General features: G+C 38.0%; 1 protein-coding gene across 3 annotated transcripts in view; it reads right to left on the bottom strand.

Annotated features, from left to right (window-relative positions):
* Nucleotides 1–19: 19 nt before the first annotated feature.
* igf2bp3 (insulin-like growth factor 2 mRNA binding protein 3) overlaps nucleotides 20–11,727 on the bottom strand; it is a 118,041-nt gene continuing 106,333 nt past the window's right edge. For 2 of the 3 annotated variants that reach the window (XM_048606571.1, XM_048606577.1), the window contains 5 exons: nucleotides 8,635–8,754; nucleotides 4,433–4,507; nucleotides 3,351–3,482; nucleotides 2,727–2,840; nucleotides 20–870 (listed from right to left, as the gene is read on the bottom strand). In XM_048606571.1, the coding sequence (XP_048462528.1) occupies nucleotides 775–870; nucleotides 2,727–2,840; nucleotides 3,351–3,482; nucleotides 4,433–4,507; nucleotides 8,635–8,754 (537 nt within the window). In that variant the 3' untranslated portion in view covers nucleotides 20–774. The remainder of the gene's footprint in view (nucleotides 871–2,726; nucleotides 2,841–3,350; nucleotides 3,483–4,432; nucleotides 4,508–8,634; nucleotides 8,755–11,727) is intronic. The other variant, XM_048606584.1, reaches the window with a different exon arrangement.

The following is an 11,727-nucleotide window of genomic DNA, read 5'->3' as shown; positions in this document are numbered from 1 at the left end:
AAGTATCATTTATTGAATACTCCCATCAGCCAGCAGCTAGAAGCAACACATTTACATTGATACTTTTGTCTGTAGTGCTCCTGGCTTTTAGCTGATCAAATTTTACTTTTTTTTTAAAAAAATAAAATGCTTGACTATTACTTTTATAAAGTATACAAAATAAGCAGAAAAAAGGAACAATTGAGGTACTAAATGCCTGAGGTAGTTTAGTAAAATGCATAATCAATTCATGCCTTGGCCAACACCATTCAACACTTCCCTTAGGTTCTAATGGCAGTGTTCTAGTAATCTTTGTAAAACAACCCAATTTAAAAAAGCCATTTTGCATGTTGGGACAGATGCCTCAATCTTGCCAACTCCCCTAGTCCCTCCCCCAAAAAAAAAATCTCAAGGGTTTTATAATGATTTGAACTATAAGAGCAATGCCTTTTTGTAACCAGTGAAAAATCAGAAGAGAAAGCTTCATTAAACCCAACAGGTCTAAGAATTTTGGGAAAGCTAACAAGGCAATGTAAAGTTTTGAATTCGAACAAAAGAAGGGAAGTGAAAGGGCCTTATTTAAAGCTGGGTTTCACAAGGTTTTTTGAACGCGTAAAGAATACATTCGCACAAAAGACAGAGTTCATAGGTTGCCTAGTCCTCAATAAAAGGTGACTGGGAAGATGGAACATTTGCTTCTTTATCAGTGACAGGTTTAACTGCCCTGATTACACAGTCTCTCTCTCTCTTTGGTCTGGCATCTGTCTCTGTGGTAGATTGCAGATCCTGAACCTTTTACTTTCTTCGTGGTTGGGGCTGTCCACTCTGCGCTGTTTTCTGTTGTTGTCTTCTTACTTGGGACAAAATTTCTTGAATTTTTCGCTGAGCAAGCTACATTTCAAAGAGATGTCAGTTAGATTTTTAAATATTCTTACAAAAATTAGTTTACATTGCATTCAAGCCTCATTTAATCAAAATGGAACATGCAAGCCTTGTAATCTCCCAGCTCACAAGGAATTAGTGAAAATGAAAGAGAAACAGCTAAAAATCTGTAAACTGATGTGTAAAAATATATAAATATTGTAACAACAAAGTCTCCAGCACCTTCTCTACATAACCAATAAATTCACATTTTGGAGCATAAACAAGTGATTAATCCTCAAGTCATATTAAAACAAAGGTTGCAAATTTACTGCAAAATAGGGTAAGTTAGCCAATCCTATCTGTACTGAATCTGACAGAATGTCCAGTTAGTGACATCCTCCACTGACACACAATTTCCTCAACTTAATATATTTAATCAAATTCAACTCTGGTCAAATTATAACCCCTTAAGAACTGGCTACAAGAGCGAGAGAGAGGTAAATGTACATTGGTAAGGATGATGCAAGGTGGTTTCTGGGGTGCTTGGACAAGTTAAGTGAATTGAATGGGGTAGAAAGTGGCAGATAGAAATTAATATGAAAAAATTGGGTCGTTATCCATTTGGTAGAAAAAATAAACAAAAGGTGCAGTACTTACTAAATGGAGAGACATTGGGAAATGTTGCTGTTTAAATTTACCTGGGCATCCTTCTCCATAAGACACTAGAAACTTGCAAACAAGTCCAACAGGCAATTAGGAAGACAAAGGTATGTTGGCCTTCATGGCAAAGGGATTAGAGCATAGGGGCTGATCTTTTCTAGACGTTAAGAATGAGAGATGATCCATTTAAAACATTTAAAAAGTTGATACAGGGTATGACAGGATAGATATGGATATTTCCCCTGACTGCTAAGTCTAGAACTAGGAGATCTGGTTCCAGAATATAGGACCTGTGATTTAAGACAAAGACCAAGGAATATCTTCACTCAGTAGATGATCCATCCTTGAAATTCCATACCCCAGAGAACAAGGGAAAGTACTTTTAAAAAAAATTTCTGCAGTGGCATTAATGACAACGTTAAACCCCCCATTATGTAACACCTAAGTTTTGATGTGCGTGCTTGCGGTTGGAATATAAACAGACGATGATCATCTATGATCTGTTTGAACAGGTTCATCAGGCCAAATGGCCTACTCCTGTTTCTAACTCACCACCTCTTTTTAAATCTAAACCTCCGACAGTACAGTAAAATAATTCATAATTTCCCACTGACAGGACAGATTGGTGCAACTTCCCACATCTAACTCAGAGGTAAGAATGCTACCCATCGAGCATGCTGACGCTGGACAGTCAATGAACACAAAAGTAATCTGTGAAATACCTACAAGATCAAAATCAGAAGTAAGGATGGCATTTAAAAACTTTTATTCAAGATTTTTTCAAACAGCAAATTTTGCAATTTTATCCTCTTTGCCTGACCTTCAGTACAAATTCAAGCAATAATCACCAAATTATCAGTAATTTCTCAACAATATAAAACTGCTTGTGATTGATCTCTTTCCCCCATTCAGCTCCATCCACACTTCAGAATAATCCCCCTGCCACCAACAGAGCAGCTTAAATACTTGAGTATGAGTGTCAGACTGGACCAAACTTCTCCAGGTGGCATTAGAAATAAACTGGTAAAAATATCATGTCACAACATATTTCAACTTTTCCTGTAGAGACATCCACCATAAAATATAGGAAGTGAGACACACAGACACCACTTTCTCTGTACACAGGAAACTGAAAGATTTCTTCTCAAAAGATAACCATTATCAGAAACATGCAAGTCATTAATCTATAACAAGGTGCAAGTTGAGGCTAGTAAAGGCATTACCTGACTTGCAAAGAAGTGACCAGTTATTTTCACAATAACCTGATCATTTTCATCTGGCGTTTGATCACGAGGTACTACCACCTCTGCACTTGTCAGGTTCTGTAGTTCATTTACCTTTTAAAAAAAAACACACGTTTTGAAACATTTTAAATAAAAGGTCCAACAGTAAGAAGCCCAAAAGTGATACTAACAAAAACAATTGCACATTTATAAAATTCAGCTGAACAATTTCCAGGGGAATGGAGAACAATGCAATTTCCATCTTCAGAGATTAAACTGACCAAATACCTATAGAACAATTATTCCAACACTACAATGAGGAAAAAAAAAAACTGCAGAGGCTTTGCTAAAAAAAAAGGTAAAACATTAGAGACAGAGAACATATTCAAAAATTAGTCAGCATTGGAGAAAAGCATTGGAGTAAAGCATTGGAGTTTGGAAGGTATGATGTCGAAATCTGCAGATAAAGCATGCAAGACTTCACTAAATTACAAAACAACATATTAAGTTTGCACACGGGGCAGATAACTGACATGTCCTTATTTATATCTCGGACTGCAGCAAGTGAAAAAGTAGATTTACTCCACAAGCCAAATTACAGATGCCATTACATTTGGTACTCACTGTTTTGCCTCCTTTCCCAATTACTCTACCAGCAGCATGGGACGGCACTTTGATATGGGTCTCTAATTTAACCTCTTCTTTGGGTCCAAAGAAGTTTTCCTCTTTCAGTTTATTATAGATTCTTCCTTGAGCCTGAAAGATGAAACATTTTCCAACTATAACCATTCCCTTTTAGAAATTGGGCTTCAATTTCCATTTGACATTTAAAAAGTTGTCGCAGTACTTTAAAATGTAAAGATTCATTAATCAAAATAATCATTGATGGAAAATTTAATCCAGTCAGCACATTCAATATAAATTTTGAAGAGGGTACATGCATATGCCATCAAGGAGCAGAAATCCCAGGAATTTTTTTTTTTTTTTTTAAAAATTGAGAAAGGAAATTATTACAGCCTATTGTTTCGGACATTATGAATGCAACATAATAATTTAGAGAGTTTAGTACCACCGTATGAAGTCACAAACTATAGTATTGATCAGCTCTTTGTCATAAACAGACAATTGCTGGAGAAGCTCATCAGGTCTGGTAGCATCTGTGGAAAGAGAAAAACAGATTTAACAGAGTCCAGTATGGCTTCTTCAGGACACATTCTGCTGTTCTGAAGAGTCGAACCAGACTCAAAATTATTAACTGTTTCTCCCTCCATGCATGCTGCTAAACCGGATTACTTTCTCTAGCATTGGTTTGCTTTTATTCAAGCTAGTTATCATAGCCCAACTCCATTAAATTCACACGAGACCGAGTTTGAATTACTAACATTACAAATATCACAATATTACAGAATGCTGGAGGGCTCAGATCAGCTAACATATGCAGTTGTTGTTTCAAGTTGTACACTGAAAGCTTGAACATTCAAAAATGATAAGTTTTTTTTAAAAAAACTGCCAGGCATGTTAGAATCTCTCCCCAACACTAGTTGATACTAGCTTTATATTAATATTTAGTTGGATCTGAAAGTTCAAGAACTGACTTGAAATTAGATACAATTCAGGAGACAACTTGATGCAAGAACAAAAAGGGATCCTTCTTGGCGTTGATTTATATGTTTGCAGAGCAAACTTTGAATTTCAGAAAAATTCACCTTGAACTGAGCTTCAGGCTGCCCTGTGATGATCACCATTCGCTGTTTAGCATCTGGACTCTCTGCAGGAGCAATCTGCAAAACATTTACAAATCCCAATAACACCTTTAAATTAAATAATGAACACACACACAGCCAAATCAACCAATACAAAAGTTACTTCTTTATTCTCGCACCTCAATTTTTCATGTTATTTACCCCACTAATTATCTTTCCTCCACAAAAGAGTCTATGTGGATAACACCGAGACTTGGGCTGATGAGGTGTGAATGTTTCTACCCACCTTAAGTGTTGAACAATAATCATCGACAACAGAATCTGAGAAGTGGACATTCAACAGCACTGCCATTACTGAATCCGGTATCATCAACATTCTGAGAGTTACCAGTGACACCAAGCTGCAGCAGTCATAGGACAGACAGTGGTGTAATAGTAATGTCACTGGAGCAGCAAAATTCAGACAGACATCGAGACTAGCACTCTTCAGTGTCAGATAGTGAAATTTGAGTTTACAACTTGCATTAAAAATCTAATCCAATGAAGACCAATTAACCATTGCCAATTGCATCATTCTGGTTCATTAATGTCCTTTAGGGAAGGAAATCTACCATCCTTGCCTGGTCTGACCTGCGTATTGACCCGAAGTCTATAACTCCAGACCGACAGCAATGTGGCACGACACTTAAGTGCCCTCAGAAACGGCCGAGCAAGTAACTCAGTTGTATCTAATCAAGGAAAGAAAGAAACTGGGCATACTGACGAGCATCAACCCAGGCACTAGAAACAACCAAACTGCTTGTATGCAATAGGCAAGAGCTAAATAATCCCACAACCAATGGATCAGTTTTAAGATTTACAGTCCTATCACAGCCAATCATGATTGGTGGTGGACAATTAAATAAATAGGAGAAAAAAAATTCTACAAATAACTTCATCCTGAATGATGGGATGGGATAACCAGGCACATCAGTGCAAAAGACTTTAGCAAGTACTGAGTGGACGATCCATGCTTGAGCCACTTGTTGACAACAATCACATTGCTTTGGCAGTATCCATTATCTTGCAGCCAACAGTTCCTGACAACTTTCCAATACTGAAGACCGGAGCTCCAGAACTAGCCACACGCCTAGCTAAATTGTTCCAGCATAACTGCAGAAGTGGTAGAATACCTGACAGTTAAAGATTGTCCCAGTGCACCTTGTCCACAAAACGAGGACAAAGCCAAGCTGGCAACTTCAACTTTTCAGTCTATTCCCTCTGGCAGTAAAGTAATGGAAGGAGTCATTGACAGGGCTATCAAGGGGCACATGCAAAAAGGAATAATCTGCTTGCTGATGTTCAGTGTGGGTTCTGCTAGGGCCACTCACCCCTGACAATTACAGGCTTGCCTAAACATGGACAGAAGAGCATTACACAAATTTTGGTTGGAGACATAACTATCATGAAGGAAAATGGTTATGGGTATTAAAGATCAACTTGCTTAGTCCAAAAGGACATCACTGCAGGATCTGCTCAGGGTCATGTGCTAGGCCCATCCATTAGTGGTCAGAAACTAAATGGGGCCAGCCACATTAAGTACTGTGGCTACAAAAACAGATCAGGATCTAGGAACGTTATGGTGAGTAACTCACCTTCAGGCTTCCCAATGCCAGTCCACAATGCAAGAAACCACTCAGGAGTGTGATGGTACACTCTCCACTTGCCTGTGTTACTCCAACAAAAGCAACTCAATGCCAAAACAACCATCCATTATCTCCAAAATTCACTTCCACCAACACAGTCACTGCAGTATGTGCAATAACTCACCAAAATTTCTGCAACAGAACCCTTCAAACCATGGCCTGCACCTTCTAGAAAGACATGGGTAGATGTTGCAATAGGAACACCACCACCAGCAAGATCCCTTCCTTCTCAAATGGGACAAAATCCTGGAACTTCCACCCTAACAGCATAGTAAGTGGCCCTACACCACAAGGGCTGCAACGGTTCAAAAAGCAGCTCACACTTTCTCGAAGGTGGTTAGGGATGGGCAACAAGTTACAGGCCACAAAATACTCACATGACAAGAAAGAAGAAAATTATTGTGGCTCCAAGACCAGTAAGGAGGCTGGGAAATCTGGAGAGAGTAACTCACCTTCTAACTCACCAAAACCTGCCCATCAGCTGCAAGTTACACCTTGCATACAGCTCCAGCAACACTTGAACTTACCATAATAAAGGAAGAAGCAGGGTCATGAGCAGAACCTCACAACATTCACACCCTCTACCACCAGTACACTGACAGCAAGTGTACCTTATACATTGTGATTCGGGTATAGAGGTCGCTGCATCCCAAGAACATGATACACAGGATTTGAAACTCAGCAATGGTCTGGACATTTCCAGTAAGCGATGAATAGACAGTACTAGCCGTTTGTTAAACTCACTCGATTTCCACTGGCTGTTCCATGGACTGTCATTTGGTATGATTAGAAAATTACAACAGCACATTTTCTACTGGGATCTAAGACCAGTATGAACAAGGCAAGAAATGGCATATCTCCTTAGTCTGACTGAAATATCCATGTGGCCATATGGAGATTCTGAACCAAAAAATTTAAGTCAGATAGTTCATTCAATGCAAAATATCCAATAATTATAAAGCCGATGGAATGAAATTCCACAATTACTGCAGGTCAACTTTCAGGGCAGATGGCTTGTTTGGCAGAAACTGTTAAAATTCACTTACACTTGAATGGACAAGCCACACAACATTCTCCTGGTCAGCTTACTGAATATCTATCACCCAAGTACTGTAATTCACCACTCGTGTATTTCAGTAGTGTCCCTCAGCAAGTTACTGATATCATGCAGTCTCTAGAGAAGCAGGGAAATCCCAAACAATAACTTCCCGATTTTTGCATTTAATGGCAAGTACAATTGCTGAGGTTGCTGGCCAATTTACTCTTTGAAGAGCATGTTTGTGGGAAAGAAGGAGGAAGCACACGACAAGATAAAACAGAACTCAAAGTTTTTGACAGCTATGCTGCCGTTTACGGCATGAACAAGTACTGGCCACGAAGTTTGGAAAGCTGACTTGGAAAAGTATTTTGGCCTGAAAAACAGCTTTTAAAAACAGCCCATTATGTTGATCAAGGCAAGTACCAATCACCCTATAACAAGTAAATTTATTTACTGGAATCTATTCATTTCTTCCACATTGATAGACATTTTACATTTAATATGGAATGATTTATTCGATTAAACTTGTTCAATTCCTTTTATAATTGAGTCACTAAAGTCATTGATTAGTGACTCATTCTCATCATACAGGTATATCTCTGCATGCAGTAAATTATGGCAAAAGCTCAAAAACAGGGTCGGAATAAAGCATCTCTATTTTTAAAAGTTATCCAGCAATATTTCATCTTCCAAACTGCTAACAACTTGTTCTCAACACCTTTAAATGTAGTAAAGCATCCTAAGCTGCTTTACAGGAGCAATTTTCAAATAAAGTTTCATACCAAGAAATGTAAAGAAATATTGGGGACAGGTGACTAAATGCTTAAATCGAAGATCTTAATTGGTAACTTAAAAGGAAATAAGTAGAAAAGTTGAGAGGTGGAATTCAAGATTTCAAAGCCACAGTTACAGTTACAGATTGTTCAACTATCAGTGGAGGAGTGAAGTAAACCAGGAATGCCTCCAGGGCACAAAACAGCCCACATACTAAACTCGTAAATTCAATATAGCTTAACAACACTTATGTGGTGGCCAAATAAAGATGGATGACTAGATAAAGTGATGGAGCAAGGTAACACTTGGAGATTATAAAAAAAGAACATGGGTAGACTGTCAAACGTAAGAAAAGAAATGAACATTTGTATATCAAGTTAAGCAGTAAGCTAGTGAAAATATTCTGAAATCATTTCCAAAGTACTGCAATTGCTTTGTTAAATATCTTCATTTTTAAATGCATGGACATGCTGGATATGCTCAAAAAGTTAAGCAGCATCTGTGGAGAGAAACAGAGGGATTGTATTTCAGGTTTAGAAGACCTTTCATGTGAAACTCTTTCTTCACAGATAATGCCAGATGTACTGAGCATTTGCAAAATTCTTATAAAAAATTATTTTAGATTTCCAGCACCTACAGAACTTTGTTTTTGTATTTCCATTGTTAAAGTGATTTGTCAAAGCAAATACCAATAGAATGCAAGTTACCTTAATGGAAGCTTCTGCATAGCGAGAGAGTTGTTTGATGTGTTGCCCTTTCTTTCCAATAATTGCACCTACAGCCAGGGCAGGGATGAAGACATGAACTGTTTCTGATTCTGACTGCTGCTGCAATTAATATACAAGAGTCATTATGGACATGCGACATGACAGTCTATACACAAAATTCAGATCACATTGCACGATATACATGGACATCTCCTCTCATCTCAGTGCCAGCCAAGAATCAATTAACCGTACACTATTATTTTCATTTTGTTTTATCCCTTCTGCTAGCACATTGTTGGCAAACTTATTCTGTATTATTTATTTGAGCCAAAAGCGCTAAACCCAAAAGAACATCCTACTACTTTGAGTGGAAACCGATTGCTTAAATTTTTTTATACAGAACTAGTTGCCAACAGATCCATCCGTACATACGTGATAAAGCAGTATCTGATTGCATCTGGTAGCAAGGGAAAGCCAGCCAGTCTAATCAAAACACAGAAGTATAGATTTTTAGCCCTCCAAACTTCGTTGGAGATGCTTGCTGAGTAAAGGAAAACTGTCTGGGTAAAAAAAATGTGCCTTGAAGATTAGTTCACCTCCAAGAAATTGCTTATGCTTCCACTCATCAGGTCTTTGAAGACTCTCTTTTCTCCCCCTTCTTCCTCCACCAACAGCTAAACTCTAGACTAAAAGCGCGGCCTTACAAAAATCAAAAGCATAATAGCTTCGAATCATAGAATCCCTACTGTGCGGAAGCAGTCCATTCAGCCCATACTGATCATCAGCAGTGTATCTCATCCAGAACCAGTCCCCTACCTTAGCCCTGTAATCCTCCATTTCCCATGGCTAATCCACCTAGCCTGCACATCCCTGAACACTATGAGAAATTTAGCAAAGTGAGTCAACCTACTTGCACATCTTTGGACTGTGGGAGGAAACCAGGGCATGCCAAGGAAACTCACGTAGACATGGGGAGAATGCGTAAACTCGACACAGTCGCCCGAGGGTGGAATCAAACCCGGAGTCCCTGATGCTGTGAGGCAGCAGTACTAACCACTAAGCCACTGTGATGCTGGCTCAGTTAACAATTTCTTTTTTTGAAAATTAACAACTTCAAATTGCCAAATAATGGACACATGGCGTCAAATTAGACTAGGCAGATTCTGATGCTGTATAGCTTTAGTTAACTTTGCAATGCCAACACAATAAATAGTGACGACACTTAAATGTTTTTACTGGCTGTAAAGCATTCAAATGCAAACCTGTTTTCTTTCTCTTGCCTAAAAATATTCGGATGCTAGTTAACCATGAACAGAATGGGAGAACTAGTGTCTTTCTTGCCCACTAAATGCTTCAAGATTACATCAGAAGCATAAACTAATGCTTAGAAATTAGAACAGCGCATTAAATCCCATATCTATCGAAACTTAAAATAAAACAAAATGACGAAGGCAAGTAATGCTGCTTTTAAAATAGTTATTTCCTCCCACTATCCATACTAAAACAATTGCAGGTCAATCCAGAATAGAGGGTGTCTTTTATTCAGATTTTGAATTAAACTTCAATAAGGCTGCAGTAGAACAGATAATATCAATACAAACCTAGGAGTTCACCACGTAAGGCATTATACCATTTTTGCAGCCACGCACAAGAATGGATATAAGTTGAGGAACAGATCTTGTATCTTCACCGGTTCAAGTGAAGGAACAACTTGTAAAATTTATTCAGTGTTTACACAAATTGCATTGCGAGTAAACATTTTTAATGTTTTCTTCTAATAGATATTTTCTAAAAAAAGTTTCACTGTGTTTTAGAAACAATTACCTCCATGAGTTGGAAGATGATGGAAAAGCTAAACTGATTACCACCTCAGAACAACTAGGGATGGACAATGAGACAATTAATGCTTCCTCAATTCCAATAGATAGATAATTCTAAGATGTTTTAATTGAAATTAGTTTAATTTCAATACAATTACGTGGTCTGACATTTTGGAAAGTGCAATTCCAGTGCTTATATCATTTTGAAATATATAGACTAGTTCTGCTTGAAGATTTGTTTTCCATTTAAAAAAAGCTGAAGTGGGTGAAGAATTAATTCAGAAAACACATTTAAGAAAATCAGCGTACACTTATTTGAGACAAAATTAGGAAGTACAAACCAAATTATAAATTGACTACCGAGCAGTTTTTATTTTAAAAATCCTCTAATAGACAGGTTGGAGTTTCAAACTGTTTTATACTTGAAACACAGCCACACTGAATTAGCTAAAGCTAGTGTAGAGGATATGGAAAGCAAGGTAATAAAACATTTAAAAAAAGGTTTAGTTTTAGGCGATCTTGAAAAGACCAGAAACTCCAGGTTAAGGTGATTACTGGCTGGCTGTCTAGACAGAATAGCACAACTGAGTTCCAATTCTTAGAAAGTATTAAAATAACAAGTTAAACTCAGATCCCATCTTATCTCAGATAGATATAAAAAGCTCCCTTTTATACTTTTTGGTTTATCCTTTGAGGTGAAGATGACCAAGTGCATTTGGGAGTTTTGGTAGTGGAGAGTACATGGATGATAGCCAAGGCAGATTCTGCTGCAAATACAATTGAATACTACAGATGGCATTCTGTACAAGTTGCAGGCTCAGGATTCCCACACTTACTTTCATGCTGCCTCCAATGTGCACTTGCTTTTGAAGGGGGCTGCACCTTGTGTTTGGTTAGACCACGTGCAGCGTTCCTAGATCAGCTTCTTTCAGGACTTGGAAGTTGTATCAAAACACTCAAATGAAATGTTTTCATCTCAGTTCGTTTTACCAACAGGACAGTTTACCTTAGACTTGAGCTTGCCATTGAAGATTTGCTTTAGCAAACAGTGTCACACATTCTGGCTAGCGGACCTGTCCAATTCAGTTCTGGTTATTGTGTTCGGATGCTTGGCATTTTAACTTGAGCAAGCACCTCAGTATCTCAAATTATGTCCTACCATCTGATCTTCAGAAGCTTTGACAACAGTTTTACTTAAACTGTTATGCTGGCACGATGCTGGAGCACATTTCAAATTTTTCATGTGTAGAGCAAAGAGGGGCCAGACTATTTT

This window comes from Rhincodon typus, chromosome 2 (assembly GCF_021869965.1).
Source record: "Rhincodon typus isolate 14 chromosome 2, sRhiTyp1.1, whole genome shotgun sequence".
NCBI lineage: Eukaryota > Metazoa > Chordata > Chondrichthyes > Orectolobiformes > Rhincodontidae > Rhincodon > Rhincodon typus.
Note: the sequence above shows the minus strand (reverse complement) of the source record. Positions and strands in the feature narration are given on the sequence as shown.